The following is a 17,026-nucleotide window of genomic DNA, read 5'->3' as shown; positions in this document are numbered from 1 at the left end:
GAGCTGATTATTATTTACATTTTTCTGACGTGATTGATTGATTGATTGATTGAAAAGCAGAATCAGCTCTTGCAAAAACCGGGCTGGAAAAGAGCAAATAGAGCGAAATGAGGCATGGCTAAAATGCATGATCTGCTTTTGAAAAAAAAACTTCACAGACATGTTTTATATAGGTATGGCCCTACAATATATGTTTCAAATATAGCATGATAGGTCCACTTTAATGTGTACAATTAAATCAAGCAGGTTTGTCAAGGTCAAGGAGTGATTTGGTGTGTCGTACCCAAACAAAAAAAGTTTGCGGTCTATGAAGCTGTCGGTATTTTTAATTGGAAGAAAACCAAAGGTAGCAAATCATAGAATATGAAGGTCTGCTTTGACAAAACACTGCCAAAATAGAACTGAGGGACTTACAGACCCTGTCTTTGCACATAAATAATGCACTGCACATTTATATTTCAAAGACCTGGTAGACACTTTTAAGCCCCGGCCACACGAGGACGGTAACGATAACGGGCCGCAATCGTTATCAAAAAGGTCTTCCATCCAGACGCAACACGCACCAGAAACGTGTCCGTTCACACGAGACCGCTCGAAAGCGCTGGAGACGCTGTAGTACATATGCCAGGCCTGTAAGTGGCGCTGTACTCCTACCACAAAGCAGTGAAGAAGACTTCCCACACATGGTTGCCCTTCTGTTTATTCTCCTCTGTGGCTCTTTTTCTCCCTCCCCAAGGCAAGCGTTTGCTCCTGCTGTAAATCTCTCTGGTTTGCCACCAGCAGATGAAAAACACCCACCTCTCCGCCTCTTCCAAGTGACGAGGGGACCGTGCAGCAGAGTTTTAGTTAAATTTGTTTTCGCCGGTCAACATGTCCGTTAAAGTTTAAATCTATATATAATAATAAAAAACGGAGCCTCTCTTTTCCTCCCACTCTTCTGAGAGCCCAGCAGCTGATCTCTGAGCAGGAGAGGTGGGGAGAGGCGGGGCTATTGCGCGTTATCAGGACATGGATCGTATAGGCGTAAACACGGAGCCGTTTGCCCCCCCCCAGAGCGTTTCGTTTGCAGATCTACCCACCTAGGGACCCGTTATCGTTATCGTTATCTGCATTCCCGTGTCGGCCTCGTGTGGCCGAACCGTCTAGATTCTATCTGATAGAGAACTGTAGCAGATACGACCGTTATCGTCCTCGCGTGGCCGGGGCTTTAGAGTCTTTTGAACATGGGAATATCTTTTAGATTACAGGGTGGAGCTCTATCAGGCCTGCAGCTTTGGGACGGCTTGTTGTGAACGACTGGTATTGGGGGGGGGGGGGGTTCAAACAATGACCTTACCTCCCGGACCTGCTCTAAGACTTTGTTATAAATCCTTAGCCAGTTCTGTTTGGCTCTGACGGCTGGATCCACCAGCTCTTTGGGTTCCTCTATCACTGGAGGACTGAAACATAAAAACAGTTTTTATTTTTAGCTAATGACCTCAGCCGATACATTTCGACAGATTCATAATAAATGTGTTGTTTTTCTTCAAGTCTGTTTTGATGTGCGTAGTTCATTGATCCCTCTCCAACTTCCCTCCTACCTCTCCGGGAGCATCTCTTCTTCCTCTTCTGGCGTTGCTGGCCTGCTCTCTTCAAACTCCTCCTCTATCTCCTCTTTAGGGAGGGTCTCCTCTGGCTTAGCTGGGGGCGTCCTGGCCTCTTTGTCAAACATCATCTCCTCCTCTGGCCATGGCTCTTCCTCAAGCTGGAGGTCCTGGTCCTCAGGGGCGGCTGACTGTGTGGCGGCAGGACCGTTGAGATGAGATTGAGGCTGCCCAGAGAACGGGGTCTGTTGGGAGGAAGGGCCCGTGGTAGACGTGGGGGGCTGTGAGTTAGTCCCGGTGGCTGGGTGGGATGTAGGCACGACGCTGGCCGCCTGGTGTTGCTGAGACACTGCCGGGGCTGGAGGGTGGGTCTGGGCAGGCTGAGCGGTGGGAACAGAAGAAAGGAAAGTGGAGGCCAGGCCTGTGACTGCAGCTGTGAGGGGATTGGCCATGGAGAAGAAGGAAGTGGCTGAGGGGGCAGAGGGGGCCGGCTGCGGCTGTGTTGGGGGCTGTCTAGGCGGTTGTGTTGGTTGGCCAGAGGGGGGCTGTTTAGGCGGTTGTGTTGGTTGGCCAGAGGGGGGCTGTTTAGGCGGTTGTGTTGGTTGGACAGAGGGGGGCTGTGCTGATGGGGCCATGCCAGGAGGATGAGACTGGTTGGATGTCTGGTTGGGGGGTTGAGTAGGGGGCTGCTGTTGGTGTAAGGACGGCTGTTTCTCCAGAGGAGGCCTGGAGCTGGGTACATCCAGAGTTCGGGGCGCTGTTGAAGTTGGGGTGGGGGTAAAGGGAGCCTCCATGTCCTCACTGAGGGTCCCATCCAAGATGTACATATCCTCATCATTGTAGATCACCTCCTCATCCTCGTAGAGCCCCTCCTCTTCTCCCTCATACAGTCCTCCGTCGTCCTCCTCCTCGTACAGAGCCGCCTCCTCTCCTCCGTCTTTGCTGTAGCCGCCTTCATCGCTGTACGCCCCCTGCGTCTCGTCGGGGTCCCAGTCTGGAGAGCCTTTACTGTAGCTGACCGAGGAGTGGCAGGAGTGGTAAGAGTCGTTCTCGTCGTAAGGGTCCCTCTCTCTGTACTCAACGCCATAGTCCTCCTCGCTCAGCCGACTGCTGCACCGACTCAGCTCTGCAGACGATGCATAGCTCCCCGAGGGACTGCAGAGGAGAAGACAAAACAGGAACAGTTAAGACGCAACATTGCAACATGCCCTGGAGAGGCTGATTATTACAAACAGGGATAAAACCTAAACATAGAGACTTATTGCAAAGGAGGAAGAAGTACTTAGATCTTGCTAGTAAACGTAAAACTACCAGAGTGTAGGAATACTCCGTTAAAAGTTAAAAACCAGCTTTCAAAATGTGTCAAGTAAAAGTGCAAGTATTAGCATCAAAATATACTAACCAAAAGAATAAGTACTCATTGTGCAGATTTCAGAACAATATATCATATGTTTTGATTATAATTATGTATGCATCAAAGTGTTTATCAAAAGGTGCAGCTAGTTTGAATTTATCTGCATGCTGCAGGGTAGCTTGTGATTTGCTCTAGGTGTAACTAAAGTATTATGTTGTTTATATTTCACATCTTTAATCCAAATCTGCCAAGTAACTAAAGGTTATTTGGGTAAAAGTAAGCTATTTACAAAAGAATTGTAAAAGTACAAAGTAGCAAAAAAAGGAAATATTCCAGTACAAGTAGCCTACCTAAAAATGTTACTTAAAGGTGGGTATAGGTAAGTTTGAGAAACCGACTCGAGATACACTTTTTGTTATATTCCATGGAATGCTCTTAACATCCCGGTAGCAATGAATATCTGAAGTGCTTTGACAAAAAATCCATTAAAAAAAATTCATCAGTGGAAGCCGTAGTACTGTAAAAAGCACAACCAATCATTTTAGCCGGGCTTGCTAAAATAACTGGATGGCCTACCTGCCTGTCAGCCTTCCATCTGTGCACAAACTTATCTCGTGCCCTCATTGGTCATGTGCGCGTTCGTGTGTGTTGGAGGAGGGGCTCTGTAAGGGAGTAGAAGATTTCTTCCGGCGGTGTATTTTCAAATTCTAGCTGGTTTCTCCCAAATTACCTACCCCACTTTTAAGTACAGTACTTGAGCAAATGTACTTAGTTACATAACATCACTGTATACATAAACACATAAAAGCACACTCACTGGCCTGTACACTTTGTACTTTACTGGACAGCCTTACAAAAAAACCTTTTCTACATGTCTTGTTATGGCCATGAATAATGCCGATGGTTAATCAATGAAAAGTACTGGGGATACAAGAGTAACAGACAAGCAGCGAGAATTAGAGCAGAACTCAAAGAGAGGCCTGCAGAAAGCTGACAAAGGAATAAGAACAGGCATCCAGGCATACAACAAACAGGGGGAAAGTATTTATACTCCTTGATAAATAGGGCTATTAAAACAGCATAGAGGCAAGATAGGAAGTAGGATGAATTGGGAGGGGGGCGGGGAGATAGTGAAGACAGGAAGGGAGTGACGAGCATCGAGAGAAATAGAGGGAGAGAGCGCAGGGAGTGAGTGTAGAGAGCCGAGAGGAAAGAGATGAAGAAGAATGGGCGGGGGTGTGTGGAGGCTGCCCTGTCCAATACACTCACACAAGCGTCTAATCTTATGTGCAGTATTGACCATTAGATTGCCAGTTGAATAATTCATGAAGCAAGAGGTGAAGGAGCACATACTTCCATGCCAAGTCTTTGAGAAGCATGTCAATATGAGCTGAGAAATGACACAGTATTGCAGACAACTCTGAAGTAGCGCTTTGTCTCTATAACCCAATGAAGGACTGACACACGCACGGCAGAATGTCATTGACTCTGATCATTCACTCCAAGGCCTTTCTCGTGGAGGGTATTTTGACTCGTCACATTGGGAAAAGCACAGGTGTAAATAATCAAATAAATGATGGTTGATTTAGTTTCAGGGTCCTGATACTGTGACATGGTTTACTGGGAGACTTCAATACAACGGAGCCATTGTTTATCATAAGTAACACGGTTTGCCGTCCAACACTACCTCATAAGTGTGCTGTGAAAAAGGCGTATTACCTCACCACAAAGTTAAAGTAATAACTGTATTGTTAAGTTAATTCAACGAGCAGAAAATGAATACATGTATAAATGAATGAACGACAACAAGGACCATCTTGGAAATAAGTCCTTCTACCCTCTTGTTTTCTTTTAAATGTTCATTTAGATCGGTGTTACAACGTTTTAAGTTTCCTCTTAAGATTATCAAATCAAATGAAAAGGAGGTAAATACGGCAAATTGGTAAATGCTAAAAAAAAAAAGCCAAATAGAAGCACAAGAAGAAAAGGGTCATAAAGTGCAGCAAATTAAATCGATAATGTTCATTATATAAAATCTGTCTAAAATAAGATTGAATTAGCCTCTATAAGCAAGTGAGTTTAAAATTCTTACAGGTTGTATTATGATATTTAGTTTATTAAAGTAAATTTTGTTATTACTTTTTTTCTATCCCTTTAAGCTATTTCATAAGCAAAAACGCTTCTCACCACGTTTGTTTTAAATCATTTTAAGCTGAGTAAGAAATGGATGGATGAATCAAACAAGCAATCTGAAGTCACCTTGTCTCTTAATTGTTTACAACAAATTATTTATCAATGAATTAATCAAAAAATGAAGATAATCATTCGTTCCACATGAATTGACAGTGCAGCTAGCACACACCTGACAGTCCTCTGGTGCGGGTACTCGAGGTCCTGGCCGTTACCAGAGCGCGGGTACGAGAGGCTTCTGGTGCTGCTGTGCTGTTGGTTGATGGGATACTGGTGGACGGAGGCGTTGGGCTGCGATGTGCTGTAGAATGGGGGGGGGATGCTGTTACTGGTCTCACTGCGATAGTCGCTGTCCCTGTCATCCACAGCGCTGTCTGGGTCTTCATCTGCACAGATGCACATCAAAAGAAAAAGCTGCATCAGTCCTTTTGATGGTGTCATCATAGATTTCAGAAATAGGAGAAGATAAAAGCAAGAGCATGGGAAGAAAAAAACTTAAAAGGGATGATCCCGATTGAAACAATTCTCTGTACTATGGCTATTACAGATAATATAGAGATGAGATGTGAGCATACTGAAGCCCTTTTAGACCCCTATAGGTCATTCAGAGTGCAGCCATACATAAAGCACATGATGAATATCATTATCGGCTTTCTTCTCATACTCATCATCATAACTGCACATAAATCCACTCCTGCTCACCATCAGGACATGCTGTATTACTGTGGTGTCCACAGATCAGAGATGAACATCCCAGAGGGAAGTGATGAGAGACTTTAGCAGAGCTGAATCAGTCAAGAGCGAAACCAGCATCTATTAATCATTCATCATTATCCATCACCGTCTCCCGCTCTGATGAAGGTGGCTCCAGCGACGCTTACACCTTCATGGTCATCTGTTTGACACTAATTAAAGTCACCGAACTTTGTTTCTCACTTCAACCGTGTCCCCACGTTTCTCTCTCTTTCCCTCTCACTCACTTCATCAGCTCACCAGCTATCATTAAGCTCTTTCCCTTTTCCTCTGTGTGGAAAGAGAGGAGATGAGTCTCTGTGTGGGTGAGTTTGACAGACGCTTATATAAAAGCAACCGCTAATCACAGAAAAAGGACAGAAAGGAAGAGAGGTGGGGAGAGTTGTTTCTTAATGTATCTATACATTTCCAAGTACTCTATGTTTCCTATAAGCATTATGCACGGTTCAATGTTCATTATTGTGGCTCTGCACGGCAGAACATTAAATAGAAATATTAAACACTGCCTCGTGTTAAAGGGTATTTTAAGATAAATTACCCTGAGTAATCCACACACCGTTCATCAGAAATACTTTATACAAAATATATAGATATGAAAGATGGATATTAGTAGGAGATATGTCATTTTCTAGAGCAACAAGGAAATCATTATTGAAAAGAGATTTTGCCGTTTCATTTTCGAAGTGGCATTTTTTTAAGAGCACCACAAACTAAATGTAACTTAGTTGTATTGTTTGAGGGGATGGGGGCAGATATCACTGAGCGGGATAAACAAAAACTATCTGCATGACTAGATACCACAAAAAGGTAAGAGAGAAAAACAATGTTTGTTTTTGGGCATTTGCATAAACTCGCTCTTCTTCTGACATTCTTCTAATCTACACCCAAAAAAACAAATTGAAGCTTTAAGTGTTACACTCCCTGTTTCAAAGCTTTTGTGATGGTTAGAGAACCAAATGTATACAACATGTGATTCTCCAGAATACATATGGACTCCAGTGTATGCACAGTATTTGTATATTGTATGTACACTTACTTTGTTGCTCTCCCCACAGGCTCCAGTTACCTGCAATTAAACAGGAGTGTTTTTAGTATTGATTATGAACTGCACTGGTGCCCAAACATAAACATGCATTCACGCAATTAAGGTTCCCAGATGGTGCTGGTGGATGGAAAGAGAGCGCGGAGGAAGTGCTGAGTCTCCCAGAGTTTCCACCTGCAGCAGACAGCTGGCTCAGCAGCTCTGCAGACTGAACCAGAGGAAGCTCAGCAGCCTCCTGGAGAAGCGCCTCCGGACATCTGAAACCCCTATCGATTCTTTACAGTGCAGCCATCCTATCCCCCTCCGACACACAACAACTCATGTGGGGGTTACACACATTATACACATACTGAGCTTAAGCAATCTCATTACATCTCCACAGCTTATCGCATCATTCTCTTGCTCAGCACAAACAGATGGTTAATATATTATAGGGTGAACTGCCACTTACAGCACTGGGTTCCTGGTGCACGAAGAGGCCGCTCCTGCTCCTCCTGGTAAGAAAACTGGGGTCAGACAGATGGAAAACTTGACATAGATTAGCTGGTAAATTAATATGGAGATGCTATATTCAGGAAGTAGAGAAATGTATGTGTAATATGGTGGTTTTGCCAATAAATCATCTGGGCATGTTGGTGAGTTGTGAGGATATTTTAGGGTGCTAAATCAAATGGGGTGACTACTTACATCTTGGTCCCTCATGGCATTGATCTGCTCCAGTTTTTTTGTCCAGTATCGTGCCTCATCCTCAGGGATATCTGGAAACAACACAGCAGGCAAACTCAGTTGACAAACACAGCTCTAATTGAGCTCTACCTACATCAGCCGTTAAAATAGATATGCATTTCCCCTGGAAACACTGCTGTCGTCGTTATAAACTCTGGAGATAAAGTGAGCTAAAACAACCCCAATATTGTGTGACCCAGATATTTTGGCCTGTTAAGATCAGTGACTTTGAAAATGGGCCTGTTCCCTCCCAGCTTCAAAGCCAATCCGCTATAAATAGATCAGCTCCACAAATGGAGGAGTCAGGTGAACAATATCGACTGGACGAAGAGGAAACAGTGAGAAAATGACACCTAATCAATGTAAAGAGGAGCATAGCTCGATCCCTGAGAAGTAAAGGACACAAACGCTCTCATCGACTCACAGACAGTCTTGAATACATATCACTGGAAGCAGGTCAGTTGAATTAATCATTCAGGGATTATTGGTGTTCATAAATCACAGTTTGCTGTGAAAATACACAGACAGACACCATTTATTCAAGTCGGCTTCTCATTCTCTCAAGGACTGCTGATTTCCTATATTTCTATATTTTCATCTTCTCCCCATATTGACAGTTTCTCACTTGTATGTGAATATTGATTTCTCACCGAGAGGCAGCTCAAAGCGTGTGTCGAGCAGCACCAGGTGGAGAGTGGGCTCTTTGGTGCCGGAGATCTCATTATCAGTCATGATGACCTGAGAGTCCAGCGTGAGCCACTCCCCCGGGCCCTCCTGCGTACAGAAAGACATTTTGAGGCCGACACACAAACAACGTGCTGTACAAATGGATGATCGTGATTAAAAACATGTCGGAGCAGCAAATGAGTACAGAGAGTTCAAATACAGTATTTCTCAATTGGTGCTGGTGGCAAACCTCATTGGACTGCCGGATGCTCCGGAGGGGGATCCACACAGTGCCCACCATGGTGTCCCAGATCAGCCCTTTGTTCCACACCTCTACCGTCAGACCCAGGTCCAAGCGGTTTATTTCGCTGGATAGGAAGAGGAAGACAAACAGGGGGGTTCGTCAAAAGTCAGAAGAAAAATTTATGACAATTCATTTTAAGACTTCTGTGGAAAGTTGGTACATTTACTCAACTGCTAGTGAATGTTTGATTTATTTTTTAGACTTATAAAATATTTGTAGTTCAAATGTTCAGGACACGCATGGATCAGCAGTTTAATATTTCAATGCACATTTCGGAACGGCAAATATCTCTAAACATAGAGAGATACAACGTTTAATAATCAAGAGTTATATTGACAATACATATGAATTAATAAAGACTTGCAATATAAAAATATATATAATAAAACATTGATTGTATTAATATTAGTTTATTTTGGACAAGTTGTTATTAGTATTAACTAGAAAAATGCAAAAGAGACAAAAAAACTCTTCTTAATAAAAATAAAAAAATAAACAAAAGACCATATTTACATTTGACATAGAGTACCTTATGAAAAGCATCTAAAAATAAACTCTAAAGAAATTGATAAAAACTACACCATTCGTCTTTTGAGGTAAAATTACCCAATATTTACAAAAAGAGCAAATATATAATAATATAAAATGAAACATGTTATAAATCTAAATATTCAAATGGTGATTTTGCATTACCAGTAATTTCACTTCGGTACTTGAACCATTTAGCTGACTACACATTATAACCTATTTGCTAAACACACAGTGAAGATGCACATGAATTACTTGTGGGCTTCACTGTGACAAATATAAGACAGCTCTCTGCGGGAGCAAGCCTGAGCGAATCCAACATAAAACATTTACAAGACAGCAGGAAGCAGCAAAAGAAGAGAGAAAGAGAGCGGGGGATGAATTAAGAGAGGAGAGGAGAAGAGTGTGATGAAGGCAGTGGAGGAGGTGATTGTATCGCATGCCTGCAGGGAGGGAGTGGGAACTTTAATTAAGAAATAGGGGTACTGGATTTCCCGTCTCCGTGGTGACTCCTTTTGGGAACGTGCCTGTTTGATGCATGGCAGGGACTGAGGGGGCGCAGTCACTTAAAGGCTGTTTGAAGAAGGCGACGAGGCTTTCTCTGCAGCCCAAACATTACATAATACAGCTTCAGTGATGCAACCCCGGAACAACGATCAACGCCTCCAAACATCATACAAAACACACAGGACTCTGCAGTCAGCCTGCCTGCTGCATCCCACATGCTAAAGGATCCTCACCATTTACCGCCCTGACAGCACTGTAAAGACATCATCTCTGGATGCTGAAACAAAGCTCATACAAACTAGTGGGAAAAGCTGCTATTGAGCAAGAATAGGAGGAGACTGGAAGAGTTAAAAGTAAGGTTGAGATGTAAAGAGGAAGAGGAAGAGAAGGGGGAGGGGCTGAGTAGATGAAGATCAAGGAATGGTGTTTAAAGAATTGACAGAGGAGAGGAAGGTGGGGCTGGGAGGAAGCCAAGGTTTGGAATAAGGATGAGAAGGGCAAGTGTCGAGGGATAGCAGATGAAAAAAAAAATAGAGGATTAGGCGTTTGTTTGAGGCGGAGGTGCGGATGTGGAGAGGAAGACCTACGTGGAGCAATGTGGAGATGAAGGGCACTTGGGGGAAGGAGGAGAGAAAGAAGAGGAGGGAGTACAGGTTGATAGAAAAAAAGAAAAGCTCTCAAGCAGGAGAAGTGGCGGAGACGATGAAGGGAGAAGGGAGAGGACGAAGCGAGGTAAAGGGAGAAACAGAATCTGAAGAAGACGAGGGACTCACAACATGAAGTCTTGCTCCCAGCTGGGCAGGTTGCCCCTGACAGCAATGGTTGTGCTCTTCACATTTTGTACTTTTAGAGTCACATAAGTGTTGAACTTCTCTGTAAAAGGAGAGAGGGGGGAGATTAGAAGATAATAATGTAGATATTAGAGAATATATTAATCTACATAGGAACTGACTGCATCCTTTGCATTAATGGCTGCAGCATGTAATGTGTCCTCAGTCTGCTTAAACATTTATGTGACATAACAGCCAGTCCCTCCCTTTTTCTATTTCCAGGATCCCTGGTCTTACCTTGGGGTCCGTCCAGCTTGGCTTTCTTCACTGTGGACACACAGAGAGGGACAGTGTCACACACAGGAACGCCATCTGCTTTCACTTCTGAACGCTCATGCATGATCTCTACTGGCTTTCACCCAGAGAACAGGCACCGAGTGGAGGCTCAAGATCCAATAAAAAATACAGTTCTACTACATTGAACTTACTGTAAAAAAATGAATGCTGTAATATCAGCAATATCAATTTACAATCTGTAATAATAGTATTTAAACAGCACCTTTCAAAATATTGTACTTTACGACAAGTGAAATAATGAAGCTTGGAGGGGTAGTCTGGGCTCATTTGTACCCTTTATGTTTATTTATTTGTATTCTACTATTTTGTATGTTCTTTCCCACTATGATCATGTATGTCATTAAGTATGGTATTCCTGTCATGCTATGTTTTGTCTTTATTATTTCTTGTTGGCTGTTCTGTTTGTCTTCTATGTTGAAACAGAGAAGCAGGATTTCCACCCCAAAGAAGTCGTACTATGGCTTATACTTACACGGAAATAATTAAGCTAAAACATGTTTTAAGATCAAATATAGGATTTCTATTTTAAAGTTATACATACTTTCAATTAGAAAGAGCTGTTAAGATACAAGTGAGTCACTAAATGGTATGCAATGTACATATTTACATAGCACATTAGTGTTTATACCCAGTGCTCTGCCTTCTTTGTTGTTGCCATAAGGTCTGACATGTTGGCACTGAGTGTGGGGGAAATACATAGAAACACACAGCGCTGGAACTTCATCAGTGTGGGAAAGAGAAAATAGCATACAGCACAGATTACAAAGCATTACCAAAACATGTATATCTACATCACTAATATGATCTGATTAGAAGAGATTTAAATAGAATACCATTGTTTGAGACTGAACACACATGCCTGTTCAAATGGGAATGTCTCATTGTATAAGCATTCAAGCTCCAGCTTTATCCAACCCAAGGGTTTTCACAGTACATTTAAAGCCCAGGCTTTCTCTCTGCAGCACTTTTTCCCCGGCTTTGACGTAACTCACACATACATTATTAATACTCTACCCACCGCACTCCACCGCGCACACACACATGCTCCAGATCCCCACACCTCACTGCAGGTGTGTACGAAGGTTCACATTAAGACAAAATGCAAACGCAAGCTTAATGCTTCCTGTAAACAAACCAACACTTTTATCGGCCCTTAAAAAAGCAGTGTGATCACCACTTGATGTCTTAGTTCACAATATTCTCCACAGACGGTCCACACTAGAACAGGTTGTCATAGTAACCACCAGGAAATGAAGAGTTGATGGAAAATGTACCTGAGTCAGCAAGGCACTTTTCTAGTTTTCATTTCTCAATACTTTCACTTTGTGTATTTTTTATGAAACACACACACCCTGAGCTAAATCTCTAGTTTAAGTGCCATGCGGTTACATCAGCAGACGCACGCACGCACGTACACACACACACACACACACACACACACACACACACACACACACACACACACACACACACACACACACACACACACACACACACACACACACACACACACACACACACACACACACACACACACACACACACACACACACACACACACACACACACACACACACACACACACACACACACACACACATAGTGAATCACTCACATTCACCTGCGACAAAAAAAGCTTTTCATCTTTGCTTCCATTAATACCTCACCAACCTTAATGCAAACTTAACCTGGAACACACTTAAACACACACATCTGTGTATTTGCTAAATGTATGCCCTGACACTGGCACAACTTCCATTTGAAAACCCAGAGTAGTTGCAAATAAATGCTGAGAAGGTAAGTAAGGAACCGAGCAATGCTTTACGATGTTTAGGCAGACCACATCGGAGCCTGCTTCGTCCTGTGTTTAAGTGTCAACACTAAAAGAGCCCTGGAAATATATCAGTACATGAGGAGGATCAATAAAAAAAGGAATTGGATTTTCGACAACGGAAAGCTGAAGTTTAATAATACCACACAATCATACATCTCCCTGACAGACTGAGTTATGATGAGAAATGTCCACAAGCTAACAAACAATATGTTTGTCACAACTGGATGTATCTAAGCAACACAAACCCACACATACAAATACGGTCCATGTAAGTGCCTATAACTCATAAACAATAAAGCTTATGATAGGCTTTATCATTAATAAATCAATTGAAATGTAGGCTTTCGCTAAGTAGCCTAGAAAACCAGGTCAAAGCTATAACTATCTATCACCATCTGATGAAATGTCTTGAAGGACATAACAAATCAAAGCCTGTTTGTTGTTATACTCTTTAATCAGAGGAAGCACAGCACAATCTGTAAGACTGAACAGTACATTTTCTGCAAACCCCATTACTTCATTCAGGAAGTACCTCTGACACAGCAGACTCTGACTTATGGGAATAAGCGGATTGCCAAGAAAACAGACTCGACAGGGAATCAAGCAAACCCTTCAACATGAACTGTCAGGGAATGTAAAGTAGGGAGTGGGTGAGCCGAGTTCAGCCATCCGCTGACAAAATGAGAGGGCTGACATGATTCAGAGAGCGCCTATATACATATTTACATATATGTATGCACACATATCCCCACACACACGGATCTGCAGTATTCTTTGTGACTGCTGACAGAACATCACACCTAAAAAAACAAAAACAAATGAAGACGGTGAGAAACTGGACATGAAGGAAAGCAGAATATCTGCAGGAAAAGATGCCAAGTTTTTCAGAGTTAATCTGTATCTGTGTCTGAATTCTGCTGGGTCTGCAGATGCTCTGAAGAAATGCTGCCTATTCCAGAGGCACAAAGTACAGAGGAGGCCAGAAATAGCTCCAGTCAGGTAAGCATGAATGATGTAACAGGAACAGAAGAGGGCTCTCTGCCAAGTCTCGTAGTCTACGACACTGACAGCCGCAGCCGCTGTTTATGAATGAATAACGGTCCGGGTCTTAATGACACCTGGGACTGACTCAGAGCAGGGCCCGGCAGTGGGTGGACTGGCAGCAGGATATGGGGGGGGTAGCATCCATTATGGGCCCGGCGTATAGAAGGTGACTTTGAAACCTCCTTAACTATCATTTTATCCCCACAATATTATCTATGACAAACGTCTAGCCCCTAAACATACCTCCAAACATATATTTACATGTACTGACTAATTGGGATCAAACATTTATCAAATATGTGAGAGAAGATGAATATGAATAATTAACAGTTTTGGGTTAAGGAGTAAACATACTTCTATAGGTCCTTCACTGCTTAATATCAAGTCAAGTGAGGACAAAATGCAGAACCTTTCAAATTGTCAGCACTATTTGTTCCAATGCAAGATGACACAACACCCAAATAATAAGGAGAAAGTTGTTTTTGCAATTATGCTGATTCAACCCCTATCTGTCCAACAGTGTTATTTTAGAGGGGTCTCCTCTCTCTCTCAGCGTGGATCATACACTCCCCTGATGACTGCAACCTGTGTGTGAGGCTGAAGGGTGTTACTTTATGAGCAATCACAGCAGATGCATATTCATGGCATAGAGAGGCAACAGTGTCAGCATCAGGAGCTTTCAGGGAGTCTGGTAGGAGGAGGTGACGCATCGCTTCAGGGAAAACGCTGAGAAAGAAGGGGCGAGCATCTCCAGCCCAATACGAGTATTCCCTCACGACTACAGCGGCGCGGCAGAGCGGCAGGAGTGGTGCGGCAAGAGCGGTGCGGCAGCGGCAGGGGCTTTTCCTCGTCCTCCACCTCCTCTGACTGCCCACGCATGAATGAAGAGATGACACACGCTCACACCGCAACCCACCACCAGGATAGGAAAAAGCAGTTCTCCTCCTCCATGTACACATTTATAGAAACTCAAAGAGCCCAATGAATGGTAGGCTAACAGTCACGACTGGGCTACCCTATAACAATTCTGCCTACCTGTTTCTGCGGTCAGATAATTCATACAAGGCATCTTTAATTGAGTTAATTAAGCAAGCATGTCATTCAGCAACAGTGCCGTTAAAAGTATCTCAGTGGCATCCCCCACTGTAAACGTGCTGTGTTTCCGTAAATACTAGCTGCTGCTGTGTGATTTAATGACTGATCAGCACAAATCCTGCTCGGGCTACACAGACTTTTCTCCGGAGCTGATGATAGCCCGCAGGCTCTGTCAGACAGCAGCTAAACCCCAGCAGGTGATACTTAAAGACATCAAACATAGCCCTTAAATGTCCTCTCTTACCTCCCACACATAGCAGGGACATCTCTGATATCGGCGGGAGCGTCCCCGGCTGTCCTCTGCTGAGAGCTCCGTGATTTGTTTGGTCAAGTCCGGTTGTCTCTTGGTTACAAAAAAAAAACTCAAACCGCCAAACCGTTACCGTAAAAGGTACCGGAAACCAGTCGGCATCATGTCAGAAGCGCTCGTCTGTTTCTCTGCGGAGATGTTGCTCTTCTGGCAGGACAAGACACACAGGAGTGGATTCCTCGCCCCCCTTTTCTCCCTCCTCTGCATTGCTTCAGGTCTGCTCCGCTGCTGCTCCTGCGCGCACAGCCATCTTGTTTCAGCAGCAGCACCCTCCGCTCGAGGACAGCTCCCCCGTGCCGCGCCGCTCTGACGTCACGGACGGTTGATGAGTAGCAGGCAGGAAGAGAGGGAGGGGGTGGGGGAATACATAATAAACATAATCATGCAGTCAATGATGTAGGCGAGGAATTTCATTCATTATTTTCACAAAGTTTCACTCTTTAGCTTATTGTATTTGATTTGACATGCATATATTTCACTTTTCATTGGTCCTGCAACTAAATCTTGCACTATTTCATTTCTACAAACAGTTTCTTCTTGCACTATTTTATTTGGTTTATTATCATATGTCCTATATATTTATGTTGCATTGTTAGCCTGGGACTTAAGATTGTCATTGCCATAACGACACTATGTGTGCATATGACAAAAAAAGCTTTGAGTCAAACCTACAAAGCATTTTAGAAACATTTTCGTATTCTAGTATTTCATAATCTAACCAAGCTTTGTAAAATGCAGTTTAAATGTTTGTTTTTTTAAATAAAATGTATAAACTAGCCTACAATACTCCAGTGTCAGATTGTATATGATTGGCATTATGCAGAAAAAGGGCTTGCTTTGGGGCATCACATTCTCTGCACTGAAGGGCACCCTAGAGCACAGCTGATTTATTTGGACATTATGCAATTCTGATCATTCACAATATTGCAAGGGATGCTCATGTTTGAATCACTCTTTTTTAATAAAAAAAATTGCAATATTAAGATGATCATAAGTAGATTTTTGGGAAAATCAAATATGAAACAAATGCAATTTCGATTATTGTACTAGTCTTTAGTGTGATTTTCATACAATTCAAATTATATGTTTAGCCCTACTCGTTATGTAGAAGAGGGTATACGCAGGTAGTATTTCCACCTCCTTTTCTTTCAAAAGCCATTAAGTTAGGAGAATATCCACTTTCTCCTTATACCGAGTACAGCCACCTTACCATGGGACGACTGGTTTTACTCTAGATGGCAATTTATGAGGGACATCCTGGTGGACCAAATCCTTTTTCAAAGCATTAGACTATTAGCATTAGACTAGAAAGAATTCTGCTCCGATTTCTTATCAGTACAACATAAGACAAACTGGATCCATACCAATTTGCCTATAAACAAGGGTGCGGTATACGGAAGATGCTGTGGCCACTCTGGTTCACATCATCACTAAACATTTAGATAAACGCAACACCTATGCAAGAGCCCTCTTCCTAGACTTCTCATCAGCATTCAACACAATACAAGCAGACATCTTGGTGTCAAAAATGGCCAAAATGGAAGTAAATCCATACCTTATTTACTGGTACAGTATGCTGCTTTCCTCACTAGTAGAGAGCAACTTGTGAAGGTTAACAAAACCCTGTCATCTGAAATCATTTTTGGCTCACCATCTGACTCCCATAAAGTCCCCATTGTCATCCATACAGATGAAATTACATTACATTGCATTTAGCTGACGCTTTTATCCAAAGCGACTTACAATAAGGGAGCAGGGAGTTTCATACAAATACTTGGGTGTAATGATTGACCATCTGCTGTCATGGAAGGATCACATTGAATATCTGTGCAAAAGGACAAAACAAAGAATTTATTTTCTCCGCCGTCTTAGGTCTTTTGGGGAGAGCAGAGAAATTCTTCTGTTGTTCTTTACATCTGTGATCATGTCTATTCTGCAGTACTGCAATACTACCTGGTACAAA

At 42.9% G+C, this 17,026-nt stretch overlaps 1 protein-coding gene across 2 annotated transcripts in view; it reads right to left on the bottom strand.

Annotated features, from left to right (window-relative positions):
• LOC307019333 (protein unc-13 homolog A) overlaps positions 1-15,385 on the bottom strand; it is a 36,619-nt gene extending 21,234 nt beyond the window's left edge. Inside the window, exons 1-11 of one of the 2 annotated variants that reach the window (XM_079650134.1) lie at positions 14,998-15,385; positions 10,721-10,750; positions 10,427-10,526; positions 8,565-8,682; positions 8,299-8,422; positions 7,610-7,680; positions 7,374-7,416; positions 6,917-6,946; positions 5,300-5,513; positions 1,581-2,738; positions 1,337-1,439 (exon numbers count right to left, since the gene is read on the bottom strand). In XM_079650134.1, coding sequence (XP_079506260.1) covers positions 1,337-1,439; positions 1,581-2,738; positions 5,300-5,513; positions 6,917-6,946; positions 7,374-7,416; positions 7,610-7,680; positions 8,299-8,422; positions 8,565-8,682; positions 10,427-10,526; positions 10,721-10,750; positions 14,998-15,019 — 2,013 coding nt within the window. In that variant the 5' untranslated portion in view covers positions 15,020-15,385. The remainder of the gene's footprint in view (positions 1-1,336; positions 1,440-1,580; positions 2,739-5,299; positions 5,514-6,916; positions 6,947-7,373; positions 7,417-7,609; positions 7,681-8,298; positions 8,423-8,564; positions 8,683-10,426; positions 10,527-10,720; positions 10,751-14,997) is intronic. The other variant, XM_079650133.1, reaches the window with a different exon arrangement.
• Positions 15,386-17,026: the final 1,641 nt, after the last annotated feature.

The sequence above is a fragment of the Notothenia rossii genome (genome assembly GCF_949606895.1).
Source record: "Notothenia rossii genome assembly, chromosome: 9".
Lineage (NCBI taxonomy): Eukaryota > Metazoa > Chordata > Actinopteri > Perciformes > Nototheniidae > Notothenia > Notothenia rossii.
This window is presented reverse-complemented; position numbering and strand designations above follow the sequence as displayed.